The sequence below is a fragment of the Myxocyprinus asiaticus genome, chromosome 50 (genome assembly GCF_019703515.2).
Source record: "Myxocyprinus asiaticus isolate MX2 ecotype Aquarium Trade chromosome 50, UBuf_Myxa_2, whole genome shotgun sequence".
NCBI classification, from domain to species: Eukaryota; Metazoa; Chordata; class Actinopteri; order Cypriniformes; family Catostomidae; genus Myxocyprinus; species Myxocyprinus asiaticus.
In genome coordinates, this window is record NC_059393.1 from 350,001 (window position 1) to 370,475 (window position 20,475).

At 38.6% G+C, this 20,475-nt stretch overlaps 1 protein-coding gene across 4 annotated transcripts in view; it reads left to right on the forward strand.

The window, feature by feature from the left end:
* The window catches only part of arhgef3 (Rho guanine nucleotide exchange factor (GEF) 3), a 223,559-nt gene that overhangs the window by 177,272 nt on the left and 25,812 nt on the right, over positions 1 to 20,475 (forward strand). For all 4 annotated transcript variants that reach the window (XM_051694813.1, XM_051694817.1, XM_051694815.1 and 1 more), the window contains 3 exons: positions 4,931 to 5,038; positions 6,878 to 7,048; positions 20,050 to 20,112. In XM_051694813.1, coding sequence (XP_051550773.1) covers positions 4,931 to 5,038; positions 6,878 to 7,048; positions 20,050 to 20,112 — 342 coding nt within the window. The remainder of the gene's footprint in view (positions 1 to 4,930; positions 5,039 to 6,877; positions 7,049 to 20,049; positions 20,113 to 20,475) is intronic.

Below are 20,475 nucleotides of genomic sequence, written 5' to 3' on the forward strand. Positions count from 1 at the left end.
TTTTTTCATAAAAACGATTTCAATACTATTCCACATAGATGTTAAAAGCATTTACTAGCGAGTCTGGTGCTTTCCTTATATTTCGTTTTTATGGGTGTGGATTATGATAATTGTGAAAATGCACACGCCCACCATTTACAAATGTTTGGAATTCACTAGCATACACACATTTAATGAACAACTCTGGGGTGTATGTAGCGTTTGGGTATCCAGACAAAACTTTGCGATAAGGTCCATTTTATGCGTAAATCACTCCCAATTTATTATATACAGTATTTACGAATGTTTCATGAATGAGGCCCGACGACTTCTGGTTTATAATTACATAGGCCAGACACAGTAACATCTTTTATGTGTTCATCTGAACAGAGTTGAATTTGCATATTTAAAACAAGTTGGAAGGATCCAATGGACCACTCCAGAGGAGTATATCTTCATATTTATCTTCTCATAACACCTTTGGAAAATATTTTCCAAAGTTTCTAAATACACTTCAAAGTTTACCGTGGTCACATTGTTTCGAATTTCTTTATCTTGTTGGTAACTGAGAAAGGCAGTGCTTTGATACTGATGTCTCCCTTCATGGCAGCAGGGGTGTTTTTGATGACATAATTGAATACTGTCTAAAGAGTCTAAATAGACGTAAAACTGCCAGAAATTCAGCAGTTTTCCCAAATGGCAATAGTCATATCGTACTGTTCATGTGTTAAACTTGCTATAGTTTACTTCCACGTTGCTTCTTCATCAAATAGCATTGTCAAATATCTGTACTGAAATTTCCTCCAGGAAATGCAAATCTTGTTCTAACTCTTGTGCTGCAGAAACTCTTGTGAGTGCATTTGCGGCTACTGTAGGGATGGATAGGGTTGCAATAAGTTAGAGTTTGGTTTAGTGAGCGACATTGCTTGCCATCTGTAAACAGTCTACAGTTAGGCTTATTAGGCTTAATTATTCAATTATTAGGCTTATCATTAGCAAATTTTACTTATTGAGCATGGGCCTCATTATCATTTTGCTGTTGTCACCATTTTATGTAAGCTGTGGATACCACATTTAAAGTGCTTAGAGTAATGAACAGCATTTGTGTTCCTTTAAAACAGTTTATAATATTGTCCTCTAAAGCATGTGATTGGTGTCTCGGGAGAATTTCAATTTGTAAATTATTTCACAATAATGCCATGGCAATTAGTTAACAATCTCTCACCAGAACACTGCCTTGTCTTATTTGTCATATTTATGCATTTATTAAATCCCAGGTTTATTTTCTGAAAGCATGCCAATGTGATGTAGATATTTAGTTTTATTTGTGGCCTCCCAAACAAAATTGAATGACATTCATCTTGCATTCACTTTATAAGCACTAAATATGCTTGATGAATAAGATTTGAAACTTACATCTGCGTGGCGTGACTGAAGCCAGGTTCCACCGAACCACCACAGAACCACTCATGCAACTGATCCACTCTGTGCTACAGTCACTCTGAAGCTCGCAGGTGTATGCTCATATCGCAAGCCCCTTTGACATTTGATCATGTGCAGGATATGAATTATAGTCTTTTTCAAGAATGGAATTTCAACTAGTAAATTACATAATTATCCTTGTTGCACACCACTGCCTCATGCGAGGACTCGCTATTTTGGATCCGCTATATGCAACGCATAATTTAAATTAATTTTAACCCATTGCATACTGTTCAGGACTCTCTGAGTCATTTAAAGGTTAAACTTCTGATGCACAGGGTCACGTGACCAAACACCATGGCGTCGATTTCCGTTAAATGTTTTTATGGGCATAGCACCAACAAAAGTGCCTCTGGTAAGAAACCTCTTCAAAGTTTTTCACTGAAACCTGTTTGGTTGTAAAGAGTATCGTCTCTAGTTTCGTTTGATATGCTGATTTAAATATTTTGTTCATTTTTCGCACTTTGGTGTGCTGATAACCATGAAGTACTCGGGTGAGTGCTGTGGATTGGTTTTCTGACAGACATTCCAAAAACATGTTCGTTATTTTGAATAACTTTTCACAACACATCTTTGGGTCATTTCGCTTCATTGTAATATAGATTTATTATAGTTATATTTTATTTTGTTATCACTGTACAATACAGTTCTATTCATTAACATTAGTAAATGCATTCCTATATATTAACTGTGCATTTCCGCGTTGAGAATAAACGTATGCAAAAGCTGAAAAAAATAGCTTTCGGAGGTTTTATATGGAGTTAGGATGACAATAAGGTGCATTTCAAACTGAGACCAGTGCAGATAGACAGCACACTGGAGGTTAAGTCATTCACTAAATAGGGAGCAAGAGAGCAAGTAATATATGCAGCTAAGTGCATTCACTCCTAAAATCCAACCAAAAGTTCAGTTTCAGGCAGAAGATGATGTTCAACATGTTTGGCAGATATGAGACAATGATAATCAGTAAATAGATTCAGAATGTTGTAATGCAACATTTTATTTTAACATGGTTGGCAGTGATTTGATGATGCTGGCCATTATTTTAATCAGAATTATTAATTCAGCTTTATAGAAAATCAGCTGTAATGTCTATAAAGTATAAAAAACGTGAATAACCAACACTCCTGCACAAACTGTTTGATGAAAAAAATCCTGCTGTCCACATACTGTTGTGTATACCAGAAATTGACATTTGCAGTAGTAACAATGTAATTACTCATATCAAAATTATAATTTTTTTACTAGTAGAATGTACATAGCTGAAATGTGTAACTAGTGAAAAATTATAGATATCTGTCATTGTGTTTTGAAAGAGGAGTGAATGGCATATCATTGTGAATTCTTGTGAAAATGCAGTTAAAGATATCAATTATGTTTTTTTTTTTCTAGTTGAAAAGTAATTTTTTATATATATATATATATATATATATATATATATATAAAATGGTATTTCTGCATGTAGTTGTCATTTTTTATGTAATGAATTAACATTCTTATTAGTGAAAACCTAATTACTGATATCAAGAATTAGCATTTTAACTAGTATAATCTGTAATTCATATCCTGCATGTGATTATGTTGAAAGCGCTCGATATATACGTCAGCCAGGCTACCCTCAATATGCGTGCTTCAGATACAGAAGAGCACAGAGTGGTTATCTTGCGCGAGTCAAACTAGCTTTCACTTAATACCACAATGCAGACTACAAAACTTATGTGACTCAAATTACAAATCTTTTTAAACTGAACATCACCTCACTTACTAAAATGTATCACAGTACACTTTAACAGAAATGTTATATCTAATCTCTCAGGGGGAATCTGTTAGAATAGATAACTAGCCCTATAGATAAAATCTAGCCCTATAGAAATAAAGTTAGTTTAGTATGAATTCCCACAGCAACCTGAACTAAAAAAAATCTGTTGAATTCAAAATGTTCCATATGCTTAGATGATAAAAACATAAAATTGTTATCCAATTTAAATGTCAAATGCAACCACTTAATTATGCAAATATTGAGTAATTGCAATAATGCGTTTGTGGATGACTGTGTAAATCAACCATCACCAAAGACTATATTTTACCCCCCGAAAAACCCTGATGATGGAGTTCAGCTCAATAGTACCATCACATGACGCACGTCCATTGATCAGATCCAGATCCAGGCCACATGTTCAGACCTACATGAGAACATACTGAACAATCTTAAGCTTGGTTGTGTGGTGTGTGTGTGTGTGTGGTGTTGTCCAGACTGCAGACTTACAGTCTTACACAGATATGGTAAAATCGCATCCAGTGATTCATGTCCAAAAAATCACTCCAGTGCTGATAGTCATCTCATCTTATGTAAGAGACAGTAAGGAATGAACACTGGACTATAGATTTTCCCTGTTGATTGTCACTAATTCACTAAGAATTAATTGATCATGCAAATAGCGCCTTCTATAATGAGCTTTTGTTTGGTTTGAAAGTTGCCATGTTTGCACAGAAAATCATGACAATGACTTAATTGAAATATGCATAGCACAGCACCATACCAGCGCCTATACGCAAAAGGGGATGAACCAAAAAAATTATGATATTCACTTTACTGTAATGTAAAAAAAATTAAAATAACAAATTATATATATATATATATATATATATATATATATATATATATATATATATATATATATATATATATAATTATTATTTAAATTGTAAAGTTTTTGTGCATCATAGTATTACCCTTGGTACTGCCTTTCATTTTCACAGATTGTTAATGTAAAAACAATACTACTGTAATACAGCAAAAAAAGACCGTTATTATAATGAGTCATCGTAGAAAACAATGGGAACATGGGAACTTATGCATCCTGAAAATAATGTCACAATAGCAAATATCTTGATAGTCCTAATTGTAGGCTTTATTTTCTGTATGCAAAACATAATTTCATATTTTTATATCCATTTGCAGTTAAATATGACCAGGACATTTTCTTAACAGGTTTCTTGAGAATCACCCAAAGTTTTGTGCTTGAATACCATGCATGTAAATGTTTAGTGAATATTTACAGAGCAGAGGCGTCTATCACTGAAAACCCCTCTGCTTATTGCATGCTGATCAGAGTGCTGCTGTGATATCATTGTGATGTCACAATGCTCTCAACAGAGAGACGGAGAACGAGAGGGGACAGACTTGCGAGACAGAGAGAAACCATGGATGACTGGTATTTGACTTTGTGGCAAAGACATGCAGAATCCTTTAGCTACACTCGTGGCCTTCACATAATTGCATCCGCATCACATTGTGCTACAGGGGGATTTCACAGAATAATACAGACACTCAGACAAGCTGAAGCATCACAGCTCCAGGACAGCAGAACACCACATGAGTCATGTGATCTTCAGAGTGAACGTCAGTGAGTGAACATGTTGTAAAAGGATGGGAGAAAATGAAGTTTGTTGTGTTCGTGTTTTTCAGGAGCCCAGCACTAAGCGAGTGAAGCCTCTGTCTAGAGTGACCTCTTTGGCGAGTCTCATTCCTCCAGTGAAAGCAGCCCCGCTCAAACGCATCGGACAGACGCTGCAGGTACAGGCCTCACCAGCATCAGCCGCTCCATTTTCTTACTATAACATCTGCTCACTAACAACAGAGTTTCAGACAGTGTGCTCCGAAGGGTTTCTGAATGCACTTGTTATCAGCTCTTTCTGTGTTTATCTTTCATTCAAGAATGTTGTGCTCAGCCCTCAGAGCAGTCAGGAACTGCAGCATGCAACCATGGAGGGTCAAATTTCCCCAAAAGTCCTTTTTTAGATCATGACTTCATTGGTCACCCTGTTAATTAAGTTTCAATTGAAAAAAAAAATGCCCAGGTATTAACAGGGTGACCAATGGTTAAATTGTCAGTCAAAACTGAAGTGAACTGAAGAGAGATGTTGTGTGGGTGAGCTGCATTCAGCCCTCGGCTAGACTTACTGCAGAAACTGTTAGACATGACAGGTTAGAGATGCGTGGTATGACCAAAGTCTTATGTCACAGTATGCTTAAGGGGTAATGCACAGGATTGTTGATCGTTATCAACCTGGGGGATCTGGCCATAAAACTGAGGAGTCTTATATCACCCTGGTGGGTTTTTTGTGATAATGACCATCTGACTGTACATTATCCTGCTTATATACGACTACTTAACAAATAAATAAAAAAAACATGAAATACTAATTCAAATTTAAGTTATTTTATTAGCTTACTTTTAGAGACTGTGTCGAGACAGAACACAAGCGTAATTGCCTGCGGAAATACCCGTAACTGCTTGTGTTATAGCAAGTTATAGCATGTGGCAAGTTTCTCTGTACCGTGAATAACCAAACTTTGCCTCATGTTAATAACAAGGTCTTCCATACCACTCTATCGCAAGCACCTTCGACATTTAATCATGTACAGGATATGCACTAGTTAAAACATGAATTACTGATATAAAAAATTACGCAATTGCCCACGGAAATACCATAACTACCAATTCTTTATATAAAAAATGGAATCGGATCATTGTGTGTGGGTTACAGTGAGGCACTTACAATTAAAGTGAATGGGGCTGATTTTTGGAGGGTTTAAACATAAATGTGAGCTTATAATTTTATAGAAGCACTTACATTAATTCTTCTGTTAAAACTCATGTATTATTTGAGCTGTAAACTTAAATCGTAATTTTTACAGTCATTTTAGAGTTTGTTGACATGACATCATCATGGTAACGAAGTTGTAAAATTGGCTATAACTTTACACAGATGTGGATTTTTTTTAAAGAAAAGGAGGGATGAATCAATGTAAATTGTTGTGGTAATCAACATTATGCCACAAATGCTGTCGATTGAGCTTAACTTGTACTGAACCTGGAATAATCCTTTAAATGTCGAAAGGGCTTGCAATACCTGCACTGTACATTCGCATTACTTGATGTTTCGCTCTCGTGTGTAAACAGCATAAAGCAGCCCTGCCAAATGTGTGTGTGTGTGTGTGTGTGTGTGTGTGTGTGTGTGTGAGAGAGAGAGAGAGAGAGAGAGAGAGAGAGAGAGAGAGAGAGAGAGAGAGAGAGTGAGATTAGAATTCAGACATTTATCACACAAGGCTGCAAACAGAGAGAAAGTCCAAAGGGACAGGAAATTAGAGTTTGTTTTACATGTCTGGAGGCTCAAAGAGAGAGAGACTGTTGTTTGTGACTAATGTAACACAGGTAGTTAAATCATCACAGCCACACACTGTAAAAGCCCCAGCATTGAGACAGACATGTACAGTCAGACACAAAAGATCATTAAGATAAAGTAGCAAACTAGATGACAATCCCATAATGCATCATTTTTTTCAGAGATAGTGGATGAGACATAAATATTTATTTCCTTCACTGTATTCACTGGTGTTCTTTATCTTCAGCGTTCGATCAGTTTCCGTGGTGAGGGCAGACCAGAGATCATGGCTCCGCGGCCGTGGAGCAGACACACAACGCCCGCCATCACTAAACGCCGTGACAGCAAGCTGTGGAGTGAGACTTTTGACGTGGGGCTGGGACACATGTTGTCGTCTAAAGAAATAAAGAGACAAGAGGTGACATCCATTGCTCTGATTGGTCAGGACTGCATTAGAGTGTATATGCACCAAAATTATACAACATCATGAGTGTCCCTAAAAAATCTCAACATTTTCAGTTGTTGATACCAATACCTGTCAAATGGCATGATTGTCAATACAAATTTCAATACCATAGCAAAAACAAATATTACTTGGAGAAAACACTTATTTAATTAAAAAAGATAAATTCAATTAAAACAATGGCATGGAGCCTTCAGGTGTTTCTAAATAGACCTTTTTACACAGACTATAGCCCTATTCAGACAGGATTAGTTTTCCAGACATACTGTATGTCTGTAAAGTAATTATTGCTGTGGACGTCTGTAATGTTTACCGTTGATTCGCACGGGATAAGCGATGTTGGTAAAAATCACATATTTGGGTGTGTTTACTGCATATATACCCCTATGTCAAGCACAACTGGCCTATTAGAAAGTGTTTACTGTGCTGATTAATTATGCAGGAAATATTAAACATGATCATATAAGCCTATCCTGTATCTGGGATTAATTATAAGAAGAAATTGATTGGAATATCTGGCTAAATGCAACAGAACTGGTTACATTAAGAGCCTAATCCTACACAACACTCTTGAATGAAAAATATAGACAATCCATTAACATAATTTTATTTATCCCTCCGGAATTTATGTTCTGAAACGTGGGACTCAATTTTCCGCACTCACTCCACTCAAATAATAAAAAATGATGTGCTTGTTTACCTTTCCTATTATACTTACCAAAAGAAAACTCAATCGTTTCTTTCTCTTTTACATGGGTAAAAAAACACTCGACAACATAAAATGCTTGAGAAAAACCTGAATCAGTTCAATCACACAACAGCCAGTGTTATTTAAAGTTGTAAAGGGTGTCTTGTATTTTCTGGCTTCTCTTGACCAATATCGACTTTAGAAAACTTAAGAAACAGTGATATTTAAAGGGCTCAAGGGCTTGAAAGTGCTGATTTAGGGTCTTTTTTACAAACATTTAAATTTGCACGTGATTAATATTACCAGGGGTTGTTTTTACATGCCGTTTTATAGTAGCTAAAACACGCTGTAATTTTTACTGGCGCTGGAACGCGCACTCCGTAAAAAGTCTGGAAAAATGACTGACATGTCCGATTTGCATGGGATTAAAATTACTGAGAAGCTTGTCTCCATATAAAACGAATCCCTGAATAGGGCTTATGATGATGTGTTCCACCTAATGTACAGTACGTACAGTAATTATTGCTAACTTATTTATATTTCATTTTTTTGTATTATATCATGTAAATTTGTAACATTATACTTAGCATTATATTACCCTGGAATTAGATTAAAAATCACTAGCTACCACAGCAGCAGTGGGGTTTCTAATACAGCAGCGACAGTAGGGAGTGACAGAAAATTTGGCATCTTCTCTCTTCTGGCTGCTATATAAAGTTTTTATTTATTTATTTATTTTATTTTTTTGGAAAGTTGTGGAAACTTAATGGTGGAATTTATTTTCCTGTTGTAACAAATTGGTTGTCAATCTATTTAAATTTTTGGAATCAAATTCATTATATGCTATACAGGTTAATTAACCTAATTAATTGCTGTTAGAGGCATGTATCAATATTTGCCAAACATAGGCCCCCAAATAAAGATAAATTAGATTTTATATATATGTATGCTAACAATTTTATTTAGGAACACTCATGCCCCCAAATTACAATGTAAATTTAATGTAACTTTACTGTCACAACACATGTAACATACTGTATGTACAGTATAAGCTGTTCTGTCCTCTGCCTCAAACGCCTTGCTTGAGTGGACAGTCAGATAACGCCTCCCAAAGACAACAGACAAAGGAAGTAGTTTAGAATCTTTACTGATGTCGATGGAATGGGTACAAAATATGGGATTCTAAATAGTAAAAGTTTACAAATATGTTAATTTAAATCTTATAAATGCTCTTTACATTAAATACAGCCCAAATTACAATCCCCAGCAACAGTAGAGCTAATTCACAAAATGAAGAAAATATGACACATAAACATAGTAAGTATAATCAACAACTAAAGATACATCTTCATTATTGAACTATAATGTGATCATTTCAAAGCCAACTGAAATCAAAGAACAACAGCAGCCATGACCACATGCTCTTTCCTTCCATGCTGAAAAATTAGGAGCACACTTATGACATCATAAGTTAAGGACTCAATAAATTTTACATGTAATACCAACTTTCAACAGTAGGTGTCACTTCACTTCAACTTAACAATCTATTAATATAACTTAACTGAAAATGTCCATAGGGGACAGAACACTCCCTGTCTGGTATTCAATGAATACCAAATTTTCTTTGTCTAAATTTAGACCTAAATTTTACTTTATTTAGATTGCTCATGAGGGAGTAGAACTATCTCATTGATTGGTCTCTGGAACAGCTTAGGTCCATCTTTCCCAATGATTTTGACTTGCACCTTTCGAACCTGCCCATATTGACTGGGTAAGTTATGATACCAAGAGGCCAGTGATTCCATTTAGATTGAGAGTCCTTTAAAAGAACTACATTCCCTGTAGAAATGTTAGGCTGTTGGAATTGCCATTTTTTTTCCAATATTGCAGAGTTGATAAATACTGTTTATGCCACCTGTCCCAAAATGTGTTGGCAAGGATTTGCACTCTGCGCCACTGTTGCTTGTACAAGTTAGACTCTCCAAAGTCACCAACTGGGACAGGACAAGGACCAGTCTTTTGGGTGAGTAATGTGGCAGGTGTGAGTATGAAAGGATCTGTAGGATTGGTTGACACAGGAATCAGTGGTCTGCTGTTTACAATGGCAGTGACCTCAGCCATAAAGGTGGCGAGTACCTCATGTGACAGTTTAGAAGGCCCCATTTGAAATAGCATGGAGTCCAAAATCCTGTGTGCAACACCAATCATCCTCTCCCATACACCTCCCATATGCGATGAATTCGGTGTGTTGAATGTCCAGGCGCAGCCGTGATTAGAGAGGAATCCTTCCACTGCTCTTCCATCAGTGTTGGAGGGAATTTGTAGGTCTTTACAAGCTCCAATGAAATTGGTTCCTCTGTCAGAGTGAATATGTTTGACTGGACCCCGAATTGCTATAAACCTCCTCAAAGCATTTATAAAGCTGGAGGAATCTAAAGACTCAAGGACTTCTATGTGGATGGCTCTGATACTCAAACATGTGAAAAGCACTGCCCATCTCTTGCTTTCAGCATGGCCACCTCTTGTCTTTTGTGCGGATAATGTCCAGGGACCAAACACATCTAGTCCCACGTGTAAAGGGGGCTCCATGCTGAGCCTATCTGCAGGCAGATTTGCCGCCATCTGAGTCTCACAGACTCTCCTGAGTCTGTGGCACACTACACATGCATGAATAAGACTGGTCACACACCTCTTGAGGCCTACTACCCAATAGCCAGCAGATCTAATTGCCCCCTCTGTGACGGCCCTGATGGTGTGTCAGTTTATGGAAATATCATGCCAAAATTGATGCTACATCGTTCCGTCCAGGCACAGTGAGAGGTCTCTTTTCTTCAGGAACTACATTGCATCCGGTAAGTATTCACAGCGCTTCACTTTTTCCACATTTTGTTATGTTACAGCCTTATTCCAAAATGGATTAAATTCATTATTTTCCTCAAAATTCTACAAACAACACCCCATAATGACAACGTGAAAGAAGTTTGTTTGAAATCTTTGCAAATTTATTAAAAATAAAAAACGAAAAAAATCACATGTACATAAATATTCACAGCCTTTGCCATGACACTCAAAATTGAGCTCAGGTGCATCCTGTTTCCACTGATAATCCTTGAGATGTTTCTACAACTTGATTGGAGACCACCTGTGGTAAATTCAGTTGATTGGACATGATTTGGAAAGGCACACACCTGTCTATATAAGGTCCCACAGTTAACAGTGCATGTCAGAGCACAAACCAAGCCATGAAGTCCAAGGAATTGTCTGTAGACCTCCAAGACAGGATTGTATCGAGGCACAGATATGGGGAAGGGTACAGAAAAATTTCTGCAACATTGAAGGTCCCAATGAGCACAGTGGCCTTCATCATCCGTAAATGGTAAAAGAGCTGGCCGCCCGGCCAAACTGAGTGATCGGGGGAGAAGGGCCTTAATCAGGGAGGTGACCAAGAACCCGATGGTCACTCTGACAGAGCTCCAGCGTTTCTCTGTGGAAAGAGGAGAACCTTCCAGAAGAACAACCATCTCTGCAGCACTCCACCAGTCAGGCCTGTATGGTAGAGTGGCCAGACGGAAGCCACTCCTCAGTAAAAGGCACATGACAGCCTGCCTGGAGTTTGCCAAAAGGCACCTGAAGGACTCTCAGACCATGAGAAACAAAGATTGAACTCTTTGGCCTGAATGGCAAGCATCATGTCTGGAGGAAACCAGGCACCGCTCATCACCTGGCCAATACCATCCCTACAGTGAAGCATGGTGGTGGCAGCATCATGCTGTGGGGATGTTTTTCAGTGGCAGGAACTGGGAGACTAGTCAGAATCGAGGGAAAGATGAATGCAGCAATGTACAGAGATATCCTTGATGAAAACCTGTTCCAGAGCGCTCTGGACCTCAGACTGGGGCGAAGGTTCATCTTCCAACAGGACAACGACCCTAAGCACACAGCCAAGATAACAAAGGAGTGGCTCCGGGACAACTCTGTGAATGTCCTTGAGTGGCCCAGCCTTGACCCCGATTGAACATCTCTGGAGAGATCTGAAAATGGCTGTGCACCGACGCTCCCCATCCAACCTGATGGAGCTTGAGAGGTCCTGCAAAGAAGAATGGGAGAAACTGCCCAAAAATAGGTGTGCCAAGCTTGTAGCATCATACTCAAAAAGACTTGAGGCTGTAATTGGTGCCAAAGGTGCTTCAACAAAGTATTGAGCAAAGGCTGTGAATACTTATGTACATGTTTTTTTTTTTTTTTTTTAATACATTTGCAAAGATTTCAAACAAACTCCTTTCACATTGTAATTATGGGGTATTGTTTGTAGAATTCTGAGGAAAATAATGAATTTAATCCATTTTGGAATAAGGCTGTAACCTAACAAAATGTGGAAAAAGTGAAGCGCTGTGAATACTTTCCAGATGCACTGTAGTTTCACCTCTGCAAGATGACCTCCTACTCTCAACAAACCTTTTTGATCAATAAAGGGATCTAAGGACCAATTGGGCTACTTTTGAGAAGCTGTTCATTGCATCTGAGGCACTGCAATTCATCAGCATACGTTTTCTGTTGAACTGTTCATATTACAACTTCTGCACCCTGAAGAAGTATGTCTGCACTCCTTTGCATTCCTCTGCGGTGTTATTTTCGACTTTCTTGTAGGAACGCGCAACAAGAATCAGACTACCGAGAGCTCTGGTCAGACGTTTCCAGTCAGAAAAGCATTCAAAGCGCTTTGAGACAGTGGTATGCAATACTGTTACTTGGATGGTGCAAGAATGCAGGCCCAGTAAACCAGATAGTATTCTGCAATTTGGCTGTTGATATTTTTCTCGTTGCAACATCACCTGGATTATGCTCTGAACTCACATAATGCCACTGCTCTGGTATGGTGCTTCTTCGGATTCTCTGAATGCGATTGCTTACATAGACATGAAATCTCTGTTTCTCATTGTAGATGGATCCAAGGACTACTCGACTATCCGTGTAGAAGGTAATCTTGTCAAATTTGACGTCCATCTCTGCAGTAATGATTTCCATCATATTCACAGCTAACACAGCTACACAAAGTTCCAGTCTGGGTACGGTGTTTTCTGGTTGTGGCGCTAACCTTGCTTTTCCTGAGATGAACCCTGTATGACAGTTACTGTCTGGGACTACTGCTCTGAGGTATGCAACCACTGCGATTACTCTCTCGGAAGCATCAGAGAAAACGCAAAGCTCTTTAAACTTGGTGCCTGACAGTGATGTGTGCCCGTAATCTCTTGGGACTTGTACATATTGCAATTCTTGCAAAGAATCTCTCCATTCCTCCCACAATTTTTGCTTATCTACAGGTAAGAATGCATCCCAGTCAGAAGAGTCTTGAGTCAACTCCCTGAGAACAGCTTTGCCTTATACTGTTACAGGAGCCACAAACCCAAGTGGATTGTACAAGCTGTTTACTACTGATAGTACTCCACGTCCAGTGAATGGCCTTTTATCATTTTGAACTTGAAAGGTGAAGCAGTCTGCATCCAGATTCCAAAGTAAGCCAAGACTATGTTGCACAGGAAGTGGACCAGCACCTAAATCCAGATCTTTCAGTGAACTGGCATGATCCTCAGAGGGAAAGGCTCTCATCATGTCTTTGCTGTTTGAAGACGGTTTATGCAGCCTCAGGTTAGAGCCAGACAGCATGTTCTGGGTACTTTTTAACAAATCAGTTGCCATTTCTGGGGAGGGTAAGGATTTTAGTCCATCGTCCATGTAAAAATCTCACTCAGTGAACTGTTGAGCATCTTGACCTGTGCATCGAAGGCAGTAATGGCTACTGCAGGAGAGGGACTACTCCCAAATACATGGATTTTCATGCGGTATTCCGTGATTTCATTCTCTGGGTTGTTGTCGTGAACCCAGAGGAAACTCAGGTAGTTCCGGTCTGCTGGTCGGACCTTGAAGCAGTGGAACATTTGTTGGATGTCCACAATGAAAGCTACAGGCTCTCTACAAAAGTGCATGAGTACTCCAAGGAGACTGTTACTGAAACTTATTCAGTGAGAAACCTTTATACTGTGCACTTGAGTTTAAGACCACACAGATTTGAGAGGGCTTTTTAGGATGGTACACTCCAAAACAAGGTAGGTACCAGACTTGTTCATTCGGACTTCTTGACAGAGCTAATTCTGCATAGTCATTTTGGAACATTGTCTCCATGAAGGTTACAAAGTCCTTTTTCATTTCAGGCTTTCTCTTGAAGGATTGTTGTAGTGAATTAAGGTGTTCCACATCCTGCGAACAATTGACTGGAAGACGTGGCCTGGGCTGTCTGAATGGAAGTGAGCCAACCCACAAATTTTCCTCATCTTTGTAGATCTCTCTGTCCATGATCTGTAGGAAAAGCATGTCCTCAATAGACAGGGCTATCCTTTCATCATCATTTCTGCTCTGAAACACATCCCATATTGATGTCTTTTGAGTCTCTTCTTTGAGAAGATCTCTTGGCTTGGGAAGTGATAGACCTTGAAACCTTTCCTTAACTATGTAGTTATTAGGACAGGGGTGGAAAAGAGTATGCCGTCCATTGTCCAGAATGTTTGTGTGGTAAGTTTGGACAGAGGTCGGTTTATGAACCTTTCCAAGGCACGTCTCCATTAATTACCCAGCCGAAGTCTAATCTTTGTGCATAAGGGGCATTGGGTGGTCCGTTCACTTGTTCATGGGCTGTATGGACTCTGATTATATCTCTGCCCAACAAAAGCAGAATGGGTCTTGGTGATCGAGCTCTGGAATACTCTTTGCAATATGTTTCAGGTGAGTATGGTTGAGTACCACTTCAGGAGTGGGAATCTCTGTATGGTTGTCTGGAATCTCGTTGCACTCAGTAATACTGGCAAAGGTAAAACTATGCTTCCATCCAAAGACTCCACTTGAAAGCCAGTTGCTTGTCTACCTTCTGTATCAATAGTACCTGCACATGTTTTGAGAGTGTGTGGTGCATTCCAGCCTTTGATACCGAAGGTCGTAAAACTCTGTCTTTGCAAGCGACCTGTTGCTCTGGTCATCTAATACTGCGTACATCTTAACAGCCTTGTCTGGGTGGCCATTGGGATATACTTTCACCAGACAAACCTTTGAGCATGAACATGCAAATTGGTAATTTCCACATACCTCTGTGCAAGCTGAAGAAACTCCAGCCTCTACAGGCATGTCATGATTTCGTTTTTCATTCTCTGGAGAAAGAGATCTCGACTCTTTGGACCATGGCGCTGGGCCTGGATGAAGTGCTACAATGTGAGTTTTTCTACCACACTCTAAACATTTAATGTCTTGGTCACAGTTCTTTGCCACATGTGCAGTAGAACCACAACATTTGTAGCATATGCCATGTTGCTTTAGCAATGCTTTTCTTTCTTCCATACATTTCATTCTGAATCCCCTACATCTGGGAAGAGGGTGAGGCTTATTGTGGATCAGGCACCGTTTTGCCAGGTCTACTTTATTCCTGAGGCCACTAACAGCTGATTGATTTTCAGAGGACACCTGAGTCTTTTGTGTGGTAACAGCCTTGGATGAACAAGTTTGTTTAACTGTCTGTTCAATTTGTGAAGTTCTTCTTGTACAGCTGTGAGAGAGAAGCTTGGATCATTACGCATTTTTGCTTGTTGACATACAAAGTCTACCAAGTATTTAAAGGGTGGAAAGGAAACCCTAAAGTCATTTTTGTACTTAAATCCAACAGTGAGCCATTTCACTTGCAAACTAAAAGGTAGTTTCTGAACTATTGGATTCATGCCATGTGGAATGTCCAGATAGGAAAGACCCACCAGATCACCATCATCCTTAGCTGCTTGGACCTCCATAAGCAAGTCTCCCAGCTCTCTCAGTTTGCGATTTTCTCTGTTTGAAATTTTGGGAGAACTCTCCAGTCTCCCAAATATAGAACTTTCTATCATTTCTGGTGACAATATGTTTCATGGAGTCTATCCCATATTAGCCTAAGGCCTTGTAAAGGATGATTAATTTGTACAGTTCTGATATGTTTCGCTTGTTCTGCAGACTCACAACCCAACCATTTTACTAACAGGTCCATTTCCTCACTGGGTGAGAGGTTAAGATCTTTGGTTGCATTTATGAAAGATGCCCTCCATGCCCTAAAAGCCTCTGGGCTATCATTAAACTGCATTAGACCTGTGGACACTAATTTGCGCCTTGCGATGAACTTGACAAGATCAGACAATTGTTCGTTTGAATGCAAGTTACCTTGTGGTTCAGTTTGTGAACGTATGGCTGCATGAGTCTCAACAGGACTGAATGTCACTTGCCTATATCTGTTCCTTTCATCACTGCCTTGGAATGCTGTTGGTAGTGAATTATACATATTACAAGATGGTCCAGAGTAATAATCCTCATATTGAACTGGGTTCACAAGGTTTCCATTTGTGGTTTGCGAAATGGTAGGGCACTGCACACTCTTTGAATTAGCAATTTGAGTTTTGGAAGACATGGCATGAGAACTATGCTGAACATGCTTCTGCAAATGGAAATAAGTGGCTGGGTTGTGTGGAGCTTTTGAATCATTTATGCTTCCATTGTCATAAAATGGACCATCAAGCACTGGCATTTGTGAATCCACAACACATTCAGCATGTTCCTCCAAGTATGTTTTTGTACATTCTTTTGTGTCCTCTATTGGCAGCTCTGTTACTCAAATTATCTCCACTTTCCTGCTCTACAGCTATCTCTAAGTCTTCTGCCTTGCTTGTGTGGCCGCAGCTCTCTTTTCAAGCTGTAGAGTTTCTAATGATGCCTCCAGTTGTGCATGCTTTATTTTAAGTTCACTTTATGTTTTGGCAAATGCTACTTCAGCTGATGAGCTGTGCGAGCACTGAGATGAGTGTGATGCATTGGACCTGTTCCTCAGCGATCCGGACTTGGAACTTGACTTGGACATTGTAGGAAGGAAGGTTTGGCTTATGAGCTGGCTTGCTCCCTGCCGTGGAGTTTCAACTTTCTGAACAACTGAGAGTTGGTCGCTTGAAGTGTCATTTTACTGTTCTGTTCTGTCCTCTGCCTCAAACGCCTTGCTTGATTAGACAGTCAGATAACGCCTCCAAAGACAACAGACAAAGGAAGTAGTTTAGAATCTTTACTGATGTCGATGGATGAAAATACAAAATATGGGATTCTAAATATGAAAAGTTTACAAATATGTTCATTTAAATCTAATAAATGCCCTTTACATTAAATACAGCCCAAATTACAATCCCCAGCAACAGTAGAGCTAATTCACAAAATGAAGAAAATAATACGACACATAAACATAGTAAATATAATCAACAACTAAAGATACATCTTCATTATTGAATTATAATGTGATCATTTTAAAGCATATCGACAATGCCTTCAAACCCATCTGAAATCAAAGAACATCAGCAGCCATGACCCCATGCTCTTTCCTCCCATGCTGAAAATCTAGGAGCACACTTATGACATCATAAGTTAAGGACTCAATCAATTTTACATGTAATACCAACTTTCAACAGTATGTGTCACTTCACTTCAATTTAACAATCTATTAATATAATTTAACTGAAAATGTCCATAGGGAGAGAACATAAGCAGTGTTAAAAAACTGAAAGAAAAATTTCTACACAAATAAGAAAGATAATACTTGATAAGTAACAAAGCACATAGACACCTTCACTGATAAAACTTTTTCAAGTTTATATTGTGAATCTCACACTCACAGTGTCTAGACGCAGACATGGCTGTTCACCTTATGAACATCTGCCAAATAAAGATGTATTGGTAATTCTTTATAATAACTTTGATTAGTTATTAGCAACATTATATATTGCTTTACAGATCAGTTCAATAACATTCAAAAATTAATATACAGGAAAATGTATGACAAACACTCATGACATTCATAACTATTTGAAAGCATTTTAACTTATTATCTGTTAAGTGTTATATAAAATGTAATAATTCTTGTTAGTATAATTAATGAAACATGCTTTCTTTGAGGCACACATAAACTACCTCACATTTTATGCGAGATGTCTCTATGCTATGATTTAGTCCTACTGAGGTGAAGGATTTTCTCATGAATAGCGTGTCCACTGACCCCAATCAGACGCATTTTTCTGGTACAGTAAATATGGCTACCAAGTGCAACCCTCCAAAAAATAACTGACAGATATTCAACAAACAGGCTAAATAATTGTAACCTTTCATTGCACAAAACTATCAGAGTCCTCATATAAAAACAGTTATGCCCATCCCAGATGCAGAATGATGCATTCAGTGTCAGTGAAACAGCACATAAAACACAGCATGCTGTCAGATGTGCCTTTCAATTCACCCCTACATCACTGCTAAAAATAATGCAATGGAAAACACCAACAACTGAACAAGCTTTTCAGAACACTTTTCTGTTTACTTTGAAATCAATTAAAAGATGACAATGGCACTTTTAAATGTAATTTGCATATATGGTTAGATGCATTTAGTTTTTATTCTGATGTTATTTTAAGTTGATGAGTTTTGATTGTTTGTCAGATGTCGCGCACACTGGTGCACCCAAATAATAGCAAATGCAAGTGAAATGCTCATACTGTAGTGCACTAATGTATATTTATTTATTTATTTATATAATTAATCACATTGTTATTAATCAATCAACACGTTAAATTGATGCCCTTAACAAAATCATTTAAAAGTGATCAACTGCAAATCGAAAAATAAAAATTGAATATTAAAAAAGTAGGATATTGAAGCATTATTTATATGGCTACCATCACCTACAACAATCAACAGTTATGTACATTGGAAAGCCTGAAGATGTTGTTCGTCCAAGACTGTCGATGTTCAACTCTATTGGTTACATGTTGCTAATACACAATGTGTGCAGGCACATACCATAATTTTCATCATGACTGACTCGACCATGAATATTCAAACCATGTTTGGCTTGACCAAGGTGGCAGTACTGAAGCAGGTACCGAGCTGGTACTTCCAATATTGTAGGAAGTTACATTTTTAACATCCCTACATCCTACATTGTAAATGTTTTGAGATTGTGTAAAAACTCAGTCACGTGAAAGGTGCAGTTGTTTCTGTCTGAGGAGAGAGGGATGTTAAAATCTTCTCTTCCCATGTGTTACTTCTGTTTTCCCAGCAGCTAGCGGCTGGTGGGTGCAGTAAAATTAGTGAATTCTGCTTGAAACTTGGCCTTCCCCCCCACAATACTGGGCTTCATCTCTGAACACACAAACATCAAAGGCTGATTTGTGACAAGCAGCTGTGTTTTATGAAGTGTTGAGCTCTGAAGAGGTCATGCGGGTTGTGTGGTTTAGATCTAGCATACATTTGCACTGCAGTTTGTGGGAGAATATCTTCCCAGTCCTGCTCTATGCACCTTAAAGGGTGTGTTTGAAATCTGCTGTCCTTGTATAATTTTGTAAATGTTTCGATGTCAAAATATGTACTTTCTCATATCCAAGTTTAATATGCAAAGTCAACTATACTGTAAGCCATTGGTAAGTTGACTTGCTGAAGAGTGTAAACACTGCAACTCTGTGACACCATCAAAACATTTGTCTGTTTGTTTGAGCATCCCAGCATGTCACATTCTGCATCAACCAGTAATGTGAGTTTGGGGTGGGACAACCTGTCCATTCAACTAGTGAAGACAGGGGGAATGTTTGGGAAACCTGCTTAAAAAGTCATTGCAAGTGTTTGCTAAGGCAAGTATATTAATATTGCACATAGTTCTGTGATTTAATCAAACTCCTAATCCTAAGTATTAAATTTAGGAGTGTAAGTCATGCTGCAGTGTTTGTGCTATGGAATGATGCATCTTTTTTAAGAGAGGTGTGCTAATACTTTATCAGATTAAACAGGAGATAATCTGATGTAGTGCCACAAGGCTCTGTATTAGGTCTTCTGCTGTTCTCCTTGCATATGCTTCCCTTAGAAAACATATTAATGAAACATGGATATGTTTATGCTGATGATGATACTCAACTTTATATTTCCAAATAAAATGGGTGAAAGGACCAAAGCCATATACTGTATAGAGACCAGAATATCACTGAGACTTGGGGTGAGGTCTTTTGAATTGGACCATTAAGTAAGCACCCAGAACACCCCAGCATCCACCTAACAACACCCTAGTCTGGTATTTACATGGCTTATAAATTGTTTAATGCAGTTTATGACTGTTCTTTGGATAATTCTGACAGCTCACTGAAGTTTACACCCATTTTCTTCTCCCTCTCTCCTGTCATTTGTTCATTAGGCCATCTTTGAATTGTCTCAGGGGGAACAGGACCTAACTGAGGACCTAAAGCTGGCCAAGAAGGTACATTCTATTTTTCCCATCAGTCTTTCATGCTGCGTGAAAACGCTGAATTTCAGTGTTCCTCTAGAGCCCTGGGGTCCAGTTTCAGCCTGACTCATAAAACCACCATCTCACACTAAAGGGTCAGAGGTCACAGAACTCACATGTCCTGCAGACAGAGGAAAAGATTTCTGCAACTGTTTTAGACCACTTTGTGTCTCCAGCATTACTTGATTTAGTCAGTGATGATGAATAATCAATGGACGTCACTTTTTATTATTGTAAGTTTAGTGAAGTGTGTAATTCGAGTGCGAAAAAGTGCAATGTGATGAGGTGATTTGGCAAACGTAATGAGCCCGACAAGAAGAGTAACATCTATAGAGC